Source organism: Corvus hawaiiensis, chromosome 18, assembly GCF_020740725.1.
Source record: "Corvus hawaiiensis isolate bCorHaw1 chromosome 18, bCorHaw1.pri.cur, whole genome shotgun sequence".
NCBI lineage: Eukaryota > Metazoa > Chordata > Aves > Passeriformes > Corvidae > Corvus > Corvus hawaiiensis.
Window position 1 is genome coordinate 9948342 of NC_063230.1, and position 14801 is coordinate 9963142.

The following is a 14801-nucleotide window of genomic DNA, read 5'->3' on the forward strand; positions in this document are numbered from 1 at the left end:
ACTGCCTTACGTAGTTCTCATGATAGCAGGAATTAAATAGTAACATATTCCACAAATTTCCATCATAGTTTCCTTTTTTTTCATGAGATTATTTAGCGTCACAGGATATTAGAGGCAGAAACCACTTCACTTGGACCGAGAGGATGTCTCCTCATGGATTCTCCTTGTTGTTACAGACTCACAGTATGATTCTGGAAGGATCGTTAACAGCTTTGTGTGTTCATTTGTTTGTGCATAATAAACTGCCAGAAAAGACAGCTGTTGTTGGACTTGTCTCGCTGGTGCTCCTTGAGGTTGTGCTGGGTGTGTTGTGCCCTTGCAGAGGCCCCACTTCTGAGGGCTCAACAGCTCGTGGTGGTCCTGGGCAAGCAGCTCCAGTGAGGCTGAGCAGCACAGTCCCTGTGGTCAGGCAGAGGGGGTGGGTGAGATGCCACTGCTGCCCCTGCCACCCTGCCACAGCTGGTGAGGAATCTATTTCTCAAAATATTTGTCTTCTGAATAACTTAAGTTCATGGCTAGTTGTGGTACTGCTTGTGGAAGCTGCAGTCATTCACTCTGAATGTGATAAAAGCATGGGAACTATACGACATTTGGTATTTTTCCTTGTCCCTGATGCAGGTCAGTGACCAGGAAATACACAGGGAGGGAGACAGCAGCCACCTTTAAAGACACATGAAGAAAGTGCTGCCCCTGGCACCTGCACACTCACCAGCCCCGTTTCCTGCAGTACCTTCACGCCTTCTGGTGACTAATTACCTTTCTCAGGGTTTCCTCATCTTTGTGTTTGAACACGTGCCCATGCAATAGCTGCTGAATCTTCGTATTCAGTTCTTGCCCTCAGGTCACAACAAAGGGTCCATGTAATGAAGTTTATTGTTGGATGCTCACAGATGTGTGACTTATTGCACTGCTCGAATGAAGCAACGTGTTCAGTGGTAGGATTAGCAAGAATACTATAGAAAAAGCAACGACACAGATGGAAGGAAAAAAGGTTTTGGTTCAGTCTGCAATTGACTATAGCTTAGTCTACTACAGGACAAGAAACAGTACATTTACTGACACAAAGGAGATTTGGATATTAGGGAAAATATTTTAATGATGAAAATCCTGAAGCAGTGTAAGGAGATTGCCTGAGTAAAGCATGGAATCTCCTTCAGTAGAGAAGTTTAGGAAAAGTTTGGACAAACACCAAACACTGTCAGAAAAAAATGGATATAATAAGAAAAATAAGAAATCAGTAGTTTCTAACTTGATGCTTTTCTATTGTTGTTGTTTGACTTAAGGAAGAAAAAAAAAGAAAAGTCTATAGACCAATTGATTCTTGTGACAGGATGTCAGTTTGCAGCTTGCTTCCCTTTCCACCTTTAAAAATATGCCTCAGCTGGCTCTGGTAATGTATTTAAGCCCTGTGGTTGTTGTGTTGTGGTAACAATATGTGATATTCTTAAACTTTTTCAGTCTGCAGGACTAAAACTAGATGACACCAGTCTTAATTATAGTAGTCTAAACCTTTAATGAATATTTTCAAGTACTTTTTATGTTACCATATGTATTGTGTTGCCTGTTGCCAAATACTATTACTGCACAATTCCCAACTGCCTTGTGATCAGAGCTGGACTAAGATGTTCCTGCTGAGTTCTTGAGTATCCTTGGGAGAGAGTAGGGTTTGCATGACAGAAACAGTTACTGACTACAAAGGACTGGTTGTGGAAAATGTGCAGTGTAGAAAGTTAAATAAGGAGAAGGTTCCAGAGTCAATGGAGCTAGGCTCACTTTAAATAATGCCTTACAATTAGAAGGCTTAAATCTTTTTTTTTTGTTATTTTGTATTACCTGAAGTTGTTGATGTGGGAGGGTGGCTCTGCCAAGGATGACTGTTCTGTTGTTAAGATGAATTGTATGTCCCACTTATTTCTGTGAGTGTACGTGGTTCTAAAGACTCATGCTTCTCTTCCCAGCTATGAACAATTTGCAGCTGCATGTAGCTGGATGTAGAGGTTTGTGAGCAGAGGTTGTGGTGCAGGTTCTTTTGTTTGAACAGATCTTACACGTTTTTCCATTGTCCATGTATGCCTGTGCTTCTGTGTGATCTGCATATCAAACTTCAGATGTACCAGCATCATCTTCATATTCACAGCTGCCACCTGTTCTCAACCTGGTAACTCTGCTTAGTGCTGTAGAATCAAATAGTGTGGCTGAGGAGGAAAACATTTCTAAGTGGGTGGAGTGCAGCATATGTAAACAGACTGCAACTGCTCTTGTGTCTAGAAGACATCATTCATAGGGAATGATATGTTTTGCAAGACTCTTTCTGTTACCCTCAAAGAGGGAATCAATAGATAAACAATTTACTTTTTAAAGAATCTGGTTCTGAATTCATAATTTGTTCTGCAACGATGCTGGTGGCTTTAGTTTCTGCTGTAGAGTTTCTAATAGTTTGATGTCTTTTCTTCCTTTTTTGAGTAGCATTTCTTAACACTAACATATAATTTCTCCCTTTCTCCTTCCCAGATTTCTTTCTGTGGATCAAAATCTTTCAGAAGAAAAAGTCCTGACAGTCCCATGTTGAGCAAAGCTGAATTTGTTGAGAAGGTTCGCCAGAGCAACCAGGCTTGCCATGACGGCGATTTCCACACTGCAATCGTGCTGTACAACGAGGCCTTGGGGGTCGACCCTCAGAACTGCATTCTCTACAGCAACCGCTCTGCAGCCTACATGAAAATCCACCAGTATGACAAGGCCTTGGATGATGCCATCAAAGCACGGCTCCTCAATCCCAAGTGGCCGAAGGTAAGGACGTGTATTTTCTTCTGGGGAAGGAGTAACTCCCTGGGGGATTATTGGTCACATGTGTAACACCCAGTGTAAACGAGTGCATATATTTCTGTACTAAAGTCTGGTTTTGCTAAAAGCTCCAGATAATAATATATTTTCTGTTTAAAAGTTGTTTGACTTGAATTACCTGTTGGGTATTAAACAGTTTTCTGTGTAAGCATACTGTTCCCCAATGGGAGTAGGCTACTATTTTACTGTTTTAACACAGCGTGGTTCCTGGGTTGTGAAGACCAGACATCTGTTTTAATGTATAATGTAGTCAGCATTCATCAGCATCCAGGAACATGTGGCTCCAAAAGTTTGAGAGGTAGCATAGAGATTCTTGCTAGTATATTAGAGCGATAAGGCCTTTCAAAATAGTGTTCAAAGAGTGTTTGTGTGTAGTATATTTTGGACAAACATTTGAAGAAATGTGTATCTTGGCATTCTCAGTAAGATCTGACTACGTAAGGAAATATTTGTAAAGAGTAAATTATGTTGGTTGCCTCTTCCTCCTGGGCTTGCTTCCCACCAGCTGCCATTGATTGCTCCAGTAGCTGCCTTGCCTTGGCTAGTCCGGGGCCAGCCCTTTGCATGCTAATTGGTTTTAACAGCATCTGCCCCATATTCCATTTCTCCTGTCAATCCCTCATGCATCCCTATGAGCCATTTTAGCTAAAGGTGCAGTTTAAGAGCAGACTCATCACCCAGGTTCCTCTCCTCAGAAATTAGAGCAGGTGGCAAGCATGGTGCTCTGCCCAGCTGGGCTCCAAACTATTGAAATTAAGTTTTCTTTTATTTCAAAGCAGATCACTCAAGGTCTTGTATTTTGACTTGCAGTTGTTTATTAACCTCTAGAAAAGCTTTTTCATATGCGTCCTTAAGACTTGCAGTAGTCCACATTAGAGAAACTCCTGCTTTGTCAGGGAGATGATTTGTAAACTTCTAAGTTGTGGTGTTGTTGCGTAGGGATTTTTGTGGGTGTTTCTTTGGTCATGAACTGGTTTGTGTTACTGATGTCATAAAAGATTTTGTATCAAGGACTCTGTTTAAAAGTAGAAAATTTCATTACTGTCAATTAACTTTAGCTATGCAGGTTGGTTGGCTGCAGGCAGCTGAGGACTGTAAAAGCCAGGGTGCCTGTGCTCACTTTTGTATCCTGGTTCTAAGAAATCTGGTAGAGATTTACTACAGAGCTGACTTAGATGAAAACTTGTGAAAAGGTTTCATAAAAGAATACTTTCAAAATGCCAGTCGCAGAAGTATAACTACCTTTGAAATGATCAGTGGAAAAGACTTAGGGATCAAAATAGAAGATAAGATGGAAAAGATTTATGAGCTTAAAAACGTTATCTGTGTTAAATGAAGACATTACTAACAGTCAGTTAAATACAGAGATAATAGACTTATGTATTGATGCAGTACTCGGGTGAAATATTAAAAAAACCCCAAAACATTCTTAGTAATAAAAAAAAGAGACTTTTTCAGGTAGACTGTATCAATGAATTTAAAAACATGATGTAAGTCTGGTTCAATTCTAGTTCTGCTATTACATGTCCACCTGACCTTGAGCGAACTCTGTTTCTTTGTTTATTCTTGTTTTACAAAAAGTCAGGAGCCACTTCTAGAGAACATTTTGAGTCTCATTGGTGGAAAAAGTACTGGAAGTCTTCAGTGATGTTGCTGTGATGACATAGCATCTGTTCTTGTTTTATTCTGTCAGTGTGTAAAGGATATCTTTCTGTATGATACAAAATGTTTATATACTTCAAAAGTTACTATCAGTTGGCAGTGGAAGAGTCAACGTAGGTTTGCAGGCATCCTGTCCTGAATAAAGCTCAACCACAGTCACTGGTTGTATCTTCCCTTTTATCTTTTCACAGTGGTATCTTTAGTTTGTCAGTGTACCACACACTTCCCTCTTTTCTCCCAAACCCTCATAATCCCATTTGGAACCTTGTCTCTGTTTTTTAACTTTAAAGATTCAGTGCTGATTTTTTTGTCAGATCATCCCTCAGCATTTTGCTTCAGAGGCTGTGTCTGGGCCATCTTTTGTTGTCATGGTTCTTTTAAGACTTTGTATGTAGAAACAGATTTTTGATTTCACTTGGGCTGAAGGTACAGTAGCAAATACAAACATGAAATGAATTTCCCTCCAAGGCCTTTCATTATCTGGATTGAAGGTCAAAAAGGTGTTGAGCAGAAATAATTTGTAGAGTTTGGAGTTTGACTGTGCTGCCTGCCTTCATTGGCACAGTTGTGATGGAAGTCTCATAAAAATGGCTTGGTTGGGAGCATGGCTTGGCTTTTAGAAAGAAGCCATGGTGCTACTACAGTAACTGAGATAATGAAAACCCACAGCTGAATGAATTATTTTTTTATCCTCTGCATGTTCATTTCAGTGGAGCTGTGATTTTCACATCCTTCTACATAGTGCTTCCCTTTCACTTTGAATTCTTGTTTCCACAAATCATCTGCAATGACTTGGATTTTAGAAGAGAATGAAAAATTTTACCAGACTCTGTTACTGATTTGTCAGCTCCACGATGAGGGTGGCTGTTGGCTTGGGACACTGAGGCCATTCACTGCCACTATGTCTTCGTTCTGTGTCCTGAGTTTGTGTTAGTTTGGTGAGGACTGGTTGCTTCTAGTTTAGGCTAGATAGTAGAATAAAATTCTTCACAAAAAGAGTGGTTCAGTGTTGGAATGGGCTGCCCAGGGAGGTGGTTGAGTCACTGTCCCTGGAGGTATTCAAAAAAAGACTTGATCGGGCACTCAGTGCCGTGGTTTGGCTGGCAAGGTAATGTTAGGTCACAGGTTGGACTTAATGATCTCAAAAGTTTTTTCCAACCTAGTTTATTCTGTGATTCTGTGATTCAGTTTTCCTCATTTTCAACATTTACAATTTCTAAGAGGTGTATTTGTATTTTTATTACATATTTAATCCTAATTTTAGCTAGAACAAGGAAAGGTGTACTTTGGGGAACTAATTAACTAGTCTGGTATGTTTTGAGCACAGGTATTTCAAGAGTGTCTGATACCAGAAAATAGGCAGTGGTGTTTAGAAGCTTAAAAGAGGTGCAGATGGTGGAGTGTCAGTGAGGCTCAGTTTGCAGACTGTCCTTACGCAGTACAGGGATGTTTATTTCCTTGTGTGTGTGTGTGTGTAACTTGTCAGCCTGAGACAACAGGAGGGCTCTGTCTGAAGTTGAAAACTTAAGTTGTATATTTCAATATCAAAGTTTCTTTACCAATTAAAAAAAAAATATTTATTGATAGAACAGAATAGGAAGATTGAAGTTTCTGCATACAAAATCTAAGTGAGTTTATTAATTAGCCAGGAGAGGGAGCTTAGCAGGGACAACTGGTATTTGGTTTGAAAGGCCCGAGTTTTAAATAGGGAACCTGACTTCCTTTCACTTAGGAAGTTGAAAAATTAATTTCAGTGCAGTTTTTTTTGAGATTTGAACTATTAAATGTAAATGTCTATATTTCTTTTCCTTCTTTGGGTACAAACTACATTTCTTGGGTGTGCAGTTTGTTAATTCTTATTTTGTGCTCCTACTCTACTCCACTTAATGCTTGTTAACATCCGTTCAATACAATCTGTGGCTGAAAGTCATGCTCTTAACATCCCCACCCCAAAATCTTTCTTTACAGCATTAATTAATGTGGGGTAATGAACAAGTATGTTTATACAAATGCATATGCTTATCTGTGCAGCTCAAGGCATGAACAATGGGAAAGTGGTCGCAGAGAGAAACATCAGATCTCTTACAGACGGGGATAACTTATTGTGTGTAGCTGAAACATGTTTATTACAACAGCACATAAACCTGTTCATGGGCTTCGTCTGAGAGGGCTGCCTTGTGAGTTCTGCTACTTGAAAAATATTTTGTGTACATATCACTGAGAAACGCAAAGATAACAGGATATTTCAGGAATTAAACTGCATTTTGGTAATATCCAAGAGGCAAATCAGATCAGGCTCATTTTGTTCTTTGTTTTCTCAGTGAAGTTTTCTTTGTTTTGCTGTTGATCATGCTCTAGAAAATTTTTATTCTATTTCTCTTCACAGCTGTGCAGCCTTAGGCATGGTACATGAAAATGGAGGTATATATATTATGTGACTCTGACACCTGAACAGTCTCTCCTTAGTTCTTGCTGATTTTGAGATATTTTTAAATCCTCACATTATAGGAAAAATATGCTGTGGCTTAAATGATTTGAATTTTGACTTCATTCTATGCTAAAATATAGATTTCACTACCAGTTGAGTGCTGGCTCAGTGCTGCAACAGCTAACAAAATGTACAAGCAGCCTCCTGCTACTGAACAATTAACTGGGTTTTGGCATTGATTTATTCTCTTAATTTCTCAGCAGAAAAGTTGTTCATTAACAGGAGATGAAATGACTGTCAGACTTGAATACATTTGGCTAACAGGAACATTCACAGCCTAAGATAAATGAAAGCAAGAATCACAAAGATGGATGTTTTCAGCACTCTGAGGGGTACCTTGATTTTATTTGATTTCTTTGTCCTGTGTGAGTAGAAGGGTGCTGACTGTACCATTTAGTGACAGTGTGCTGTTTGAAGCCCCCAGGACTGGTGTTTGAGGAGCAGCATTCCCTGAAAAGCACAGTGGGTTACAGATTTGAAGATCAGGGTTCAGTACTGATCTCTGATTATTGCAGCTGTTCAAGCCACTAGGCAGGGAAAAATGTTACTTCTTAAAACAGGACCACCTTATTGTATGAATCTTTTTTAGAGCTGAAACACCTTTTGGAGAAAAATTGAACAGTCTGGAGAATGTCGTTGATGCAAAAGGAATGCCCTGTGCACATGTAATCCAGAAGTAACTAGGAAGAATTACAGCACTTTTCATCAGGCACACGTTTCTCTTATGGTCTTTGTCTTTCCTAATTTAAAATTAATTGTCTCAATTTAAAAATGTGGCTTTGCATCTGCAGTGGAGAAGAACTATGAAAGAACAGAAAGAAAGGGGCATTGTGGGCCGTGAAGCCTTTGGATGTTTGCAGTGCAAGAGGGGTTTAGGTGCTGTCATCTCACTCTAGGGGAATTTGGCAGAATAGCTTGCACTGGTATTTTATTAAGTGACTCCAGCTGTCGGTGATGTGACTAGGACTTTTACAAGAAAAAGGGACACTTGCATGTCCTCTTGCACTTCTCCTGACTGCTTGCCCACCTTTAGAAACGTATCTTCACGTGCTCTAGGAATCCCTAACGACCTCAGAGCTTCTCCATGAGTGGCGAGTAGAGTACCGACCGTGGGTTGCATGTAAAACTTCTGAGCAAAGAATGTGACTTGACCACATAACTTTTTTCATGAATAGACCTCTTGTTTTTAATTTGATGAGCAAGGAACTTTCCAGTCCTGTCCTTCAGCTTACAATCTGTCTTTAATTTGCAGAAAGTTGCATTCCAGTTTTTCAGACATAAAACCATTTAACAGACTTTTTTCACTTTGCTAGAACTTGCTGTGTTACGTTATCGTTAGATTTGTGCATTTCTTTCTGTCTTTTCGTGTTGCAAAATTGCAGCATGGTTGAAGTTGGCTGGGACCCCTGGAGATGAATGCAGGGTCAGCTGGAGCAGGTTGTCCATGATACTGTCTAGTTGGGTTTTGAATATCTCCAAGGGTGGAAACTCCACAGCCTCTCTGGGCAACATGTTTCTGTGTTTGACCACCCTCACCAAAAAGTTTTCTGCTTCGTCCCTTTTTTTTTTTCCAATTAGATATATAAATAATGAGCATCATGTAGTATTTTGACAGATTTATGGAGTTAATGTTTTTCCCAACAGTCAAGTTCACTGAAGAGGTATTCTCTGCACCAGAAGTGATGGTTATGGCGTTGCTGGGGAAAAACTGCTGTGCAGATAAGTTGTATAGGTTCTCCTTTCCCTAAATTCTTAAAATTACAGAGCAGTAGCAGTGCAACATGAGCGTGGGAGATGGGGACATGGTGGATGGATGACACTATAATTATGTCATCCTAAAAAAAAATACATATGTATTTTTTTTTGTATGTATGTATATATGTAATACATACATGTAATGGTTGTCTTAGGCAAATACACAGGAAAAATTGCTCCTTTCTAAGAAATCAGCTTCTGCCTTAGAATTGGAAAAGAAGAGGTACTTCAGTCCCAGCATGCAACAAATCAACACAAAATTTCCAAGCATTTACTGTAGTGTTTCATTATTCCTTCTTTGGTTTTCTGGAACCCTTTTGTATATTGAATAAAGCAACTTAAAATTTTCTTTCATGGAATTGATGGCAGTTATTCTACTTAGTCGAAATGCTGTAATGTAAATTTCTCTCCTGGAAGGTGCTAATTTTTTACCCCACAGTTCTCTTGCCACTGGAACTAGTTATATTACTAGGGGGGAATGGTATAGTGGTTTTTATTCCTCATGTATCTGAGTATCCAAAGCACAAATGAAGAAATAATTCTGAAATGCAGAAGTGAAGATTGATCTGCAAGAGTGGTAATTAAGAAGAAGTATCTTGTTACCTGCTCATTGAGATTCAAGCGCATTACCACTGGAGAGCATTTTAAGACATTTGGACTGTGTTTATTTATTTACATAGTACTGGATTTTATACCCCATAGTTTTAGACTAAAACCTTAGCATGTGTTGTTACCTCTTTTTCTCACCTACCCAAACCTTGAGGAGTTAGTTGCCAGGTGATTTTTCTACTCTTAGTTCTTCAGTGGTTTGTTCCTTCAATTTTGTTATTCTTAAGAATGAGACATATATTCCTTGTTTCTAATCAGCATACAATGATTGAGTTTCCTCATCTTGGAGATTAATTTCTTTGCTAATATTACCATAGTGGTGACTCATTCTGAAGTTCTGGAATTGTGGAGGGTTGGAGTGATGTGTGGAGAAATGGAGTGATGCACGGAGAAATGAGTGAAGCACATGAGAGGGCGCTCTGTGCTCAGGCGTTCAGCAGGGCCTGGGATCTCATTTCAGCTCTATGCACATATTCACATTTTTCGGATACTTTTAAGTGGAATTTCGTTAATTTCTTTCCACAGTCGGTGCTGTTCATGCTGCCCTTTGTGTTTGTTTGACATCAGGCAGGAATGGCTGGCGTGGCAGTGCTGGCAGATCCGGCTCCTGAGGCTGCAGTGTCACTGATGCTCGGCAGCAGGAGGAGAGCAGCTGTTCTGTGCTCTGCTTTCTGGAGTGGTTTGCTCTACACTCATGTTATCTGTACACATTTGGGTTTCTTTGCATTTTAATTGTTTGCTCTGATTTTGTTACCCTAGTGTCTGTAAGCCCCTTATCCCCATCTATTTTTCCTTTTGCTGCAATTACATTATTTACTGCTTGAATTAATCAAATCACCAACAACCATGTCTCAGATGGTTTTGGGTTTGTTCTGCAGCAAATAGTCCTGTTTTCATTAGGATTTGCCATCCTGGGTTCGTCCCAGCTCTCTGAATTTATGCTGTAGTTCTGGTTGGCCAAGGACTAGAATTTAACCAGCACTGCCTAAGAGATTGTGAATTATGAGGAGTGCATCAAGTCTTCCTCTCCTTTGAGAGCTGCCCGTCAGTGGCTGAGTGACAATAAAGAACAGGAGGGGATTTGAGGGGATTCAAGGATGCTGGGCCTGGTTTCTCTGTAATAGATAATAATTCTTTTATAGACCTGCATTTCTTGTTTGGTTATACAGGTCAATACATCATGGCATTTCTGGACATGCTGGATCCTCATCACAGACCTGTAATCTCAACCAGTCTCTGAGGAAATTAAGTTAAATGGAGAGTTTGTGAGAGCAAGTAGACAGGAGAAAATACTAAAAATGGAGAAAGCTGGAAATTGCCTTGACTAGCAAGTCAGTAGGAAGCACTCAAGGATACCATTTACACAGTGTGCTGCACTGTGCCAAGGGCAAAAAAACCCAAGCAATTAGCAGGGGCCTTGCTCAGAGCTCCCTGACAGCTGAAAATACATCCAGGGCTTAACATTCCATCTTCCTGGCCTTATAGTGCCAACAGGGGTTTGTTCAGGTCATTCCATCTCACTCCCTGCAGCCAAGTCGCATGTGAAGTGTCTGTGATCATGTACAAGCAGGAAATGCAGCACAGGGATAATTGCTGCATTAAGCAGAGGCATTTTCTGAGACAAGAACATGATGACAGTTCAGACTAATGCAAACGGGGAAGAGATTTGTGGCAATTATTTTTATTTCTATAACCACATTCTCTGAGTCACTGCTCCATTTGTGTCTGAGGGCACTGAGGTGTGAACTGCTGGACAGAGCAGGTGACATTTCCCTCTTGCCGCAAGCATCTTTGTACGTGGTTTCTCTTTGGCTCCAAAAGGGAAAATATAAAGCCCTTTGTATTATATGGAACAATAGAAATAAATGACTGATAGTTTGGCTATTATCCACTGACAGAGAATTTACCCCTGAAATTTAAGAGAAAGGTTGAACAATACTGTGATTTCTATGATATAGTGAATAGACACTCTAGTTTCAATTTTATTTTCTGGATTTAAGTTAGTTTTGAACTCTTCCTTTCTTCCCTTGACTCAGGAATGTCAAATTTCTGTCCTGGAAGTCAAATAACTGAATTTCTCTAGAAGTTTTTAGAAGTTGATTATAGACACAAAATTTTTATGCTCTTCAATGCAGTTATTTCTGTAATTTCTGATGACATTACCAGAAGCTGGCAGTGGTATGCAAATTCCTCTATTGCTTTTTTCATTCTAAAACATTTGAGGAGCCAGCTCATAGAAAAAATAGATCATATGAATATGGATGTATATAAAAAGGATATAATAAAGGCATTTTTCTTAGTGTCCAGTATTTGAGACTATTCTCCCTAGGCAGTGTATCTGATGGCTTTTTTTAGTCTTGTCAGGGGCCTTGCTCAAAGTTCTGTTCCATGTGCTTGGTAGGTCTGTAACTGAAAACTATTCCTTTAGTTTTTCTTGCGCTAGAACTAATACAGTGCTCACTTTCCCTAGCAGAAAATTAATTTTTTATTTAGACAAGTGTTAAATTAATGGTTTTATGATTCATTTTTAATGAACTTCTTCAAAGATGTGTACCAAGCCCTTGATATTCTGGATGCTAACAAAGGGAGAATGTACTTTGATGAAACATTTGTTAATAGAAGCTCGTCTCATATGGGAAGTGGAAAGAAACTTTCTTGAAACACTGTATTAAATGGGTACTTCAGGCATGATTTTCCAACCTTTTTCAGGGTGAAAAAGAAGGTTTGATTTTTGCCATGGGTTAGGTGGTCTGTATTTTACTCCTTGTGGCTATCTGCTTGCAGGCTTTTGTCCTTCACAAATAAGGCACAAAAAGCAGTGCAAGACAGCAGAAAGGGGAATGTGAATGATACAAAACAAATAATTAAATAATTTAATGATAATTTAATAATTAATAATTTACCTAATTAAAGGTGATTTTATAAACCCACATCCTCACAAGCTCTAGGAGCCATGTATCACAGAACCATAGAATCATACATAGCCATCTTCTGTCTCTTTGAGAGCTTTGTTCCCTTCAGCTGATAGAAAGTGTCGGCTCTTCCTCCGTGAGAATTGCTGTGCTGAGACTGAAGGGCCACACTCTGGAGTTTAAACTCTGGTGGGTATGAGATGTTTAAGGAAACAGGATCTGTGGGGACTGTTTTCCTAGCAAACATGTCAGACAGCTGTCAGAGATTCCGGGGCTTTCTGTCAGGGTTACAGCTGAACTGTTGGATCTTCATTATCATTGATGGACTTCTCAGGAACTGAATTTCTGAGTCCATTTGTCCTATGAAACCATACCATCTAGTAGAATTCAGTTTCATAATTTTTCTAAATGTGTGAAAAAGCTGGTAAAACGTGGTTTTTTTTCTGTTACCATGGTAACATTCAGTTCTGTGTTTGCTGGACAGCTCCCCCGTGAGTTGGGCAGAGCATGGTTGGGTCCTGCCTCACGCTGTTGGACTTTTGTGATAACTCAGGATAGGAATTCTGGACGTATTTTCTTATTTTTATTTTCTTTCTATTTTTTCTTGCACCGTAATTCATTCTTCATTGGTCCAAAATACAAAATAATGGTTGTCCTTTGCTTTTCCTTTACCAGGTGAGTAGGAACTGGAAAACAATCTAATATCAGATTTTGTTGTAAGTGTAACCCTTAACCCCCCTCAGTTATCACACAGGAATATCTGTAAGAATCTTGATTAGCTTTTAGTTTTCATTGCTTAGACATCTTGTTTTGGCCCTGATAGCTCCCCTGCAGCGAGCCACAGTGTTACTGGAGGTTTGTAATCACTAATCGTGATTAATTTTAATGGCAGTTGCCCTGAATCCTCTCCCGTGCCTTTAGAGATACATGTCAAGCTTCAAGGCCTCTTATTCATTTAAATCTTCGCTGGGAACACAAAGTAGTAGTCTCATTCCAGAGAATTCAGCTGTGTGATGTGCTCATGTTTATTTTATGGTGATACATCTCATTCAGTTGCCATTGTTACCAGGCTGTGCAAGGAAATTACTTTTTATCATGAGTAGGGTGGATAGGAAATGCATGCAACTGTATTTCAGGGAGTAAATTTTTCATGGTTATAGCCCATGGGTACTAAATAAAAAATGTCAGCTTCTTGGATTTGGTTGCACTCTAAAAGTGTGCCTAGAAATAATGGTTCTTTGACTGTTTGGGAAAGGACAGCTACTGCACTGAGCCCTCCTAGGCTTAAAGCAGAAAATATGTGCACTTAGCTCAGATGGAAGTGTTTGGTATTGCAAGGTACAGTTACTGAGGCTTTGGAAAGCTGTAACAGAATAGGGAATGCAGCAGAAAAGGAATGTGAATAAGAGGAGTGTGTATAGTAAATGTAGCTTTTTAAAGAGCCTAAATTAGTGTTCCAACGAATAAAAAAGAAATCAGTTGCCTGTATGATTTTGTGCCCTCCCACATTTGTTCTGCTTGATCTCACACGTAGGCTGCACTGAGCAAGGATCCTGATCCTGGAGTCTGCAGAGGGAGCAGCAGCGAGCATTGAGCTCTTAGTTAATGATCCAAACCAGCAACTCACTCCTGGCTCAGACACATCCATTGTCTCTCGTGCTCTCACACAATTTCCCCTCCCAAATACCAGTGCTTTTCTTCTTTTTTCTTCTGTGTCCCCACACAAAATTGTGTTTATACTAGACAAAAAAAAAAAAATCACAGAAATGTAATTTTTATTGTTTGTAATTTAGAGTGCTCAGTACTGGTAAGTACAGTGATAAATCATATCTGGAACTATAAATATTTTTATGCATTTGTAAATGCAGTGCACATTGTGTTGGGTTTGGTTGGTGCTTAATAAAAACAGGAAAATTTAAAATTTGTATGAAAATAACCATCTGTATTTCACTAATTAAAAATTTACTGTAGCTTCTGTGAATTCATGCTTCATAAAATCACTCTGTAGAACAGAAAGAAGCAACTTGAATGTAGCAGATCTACAATGCTCTATTCTGTTAATCTGAGTTGAAGATAGTTTTGCCAGGAAGGTAAATGTAGTGAGCTCACTGGTCTTTCAAATGCTGAGGCCTCTGAAGGGCTCTTATATACATTTAACTGAATTTTTTGCTTTCTATCGTGGTAAAGAAGGTAGTGTTTACGTTTTGCTTTAGGTATCTATGCGAATCTCTCTATATTGCTACAGCCCCCCCAAATTCTAACAGTACAACATAAAGAAAGCTTGTTACCTAGTTATTTCCCTTACTTTGGGGTTGCCCCAGTCCCTTGGCCTCTGAAGTGAGCAGTAGCATTGTTCAAATATTTACACTTTCAATATTGTGTAGCCTTCAGGTTCAGCCTGAGACTGTATTGGAGGAATTGGCTCTCAACATGAGGTACTCACAGTTGTGTGGGAACCTCTTCTACTGTTTTTTAGTGGGGTGGCAGTACTAAAGGTGGAGAAACACATACTGTTTGTGATCTGGAGGTGC

The 14801-nt window shown here is 39.5% G+C and overlaps 1 protein-coding gene across 2 annotated transcripts in view; it reads left to right on the forward strand.

Moving 5' to 3' along the window:
• The window catches only part of TTC28 (tetratricopeptide repeat domain 28), a 114757-nt gene that overhangs the window by 3237 nt on the left and 96719 nt on the right, over positions 1–14801 (forward strand). For both annotated transcript variants that reach the window (XM_048322325.1, XM_048322326.1), the window contains exon 2: positions 2512–2790. In XM_048322325.1, coding sequence (XP_048178282.1) covers positions 2512–2790 — 279 coding nt within the window. The remainder of the gene's footprint in view (positions 1–2511; positions 2791–14801) is intronic.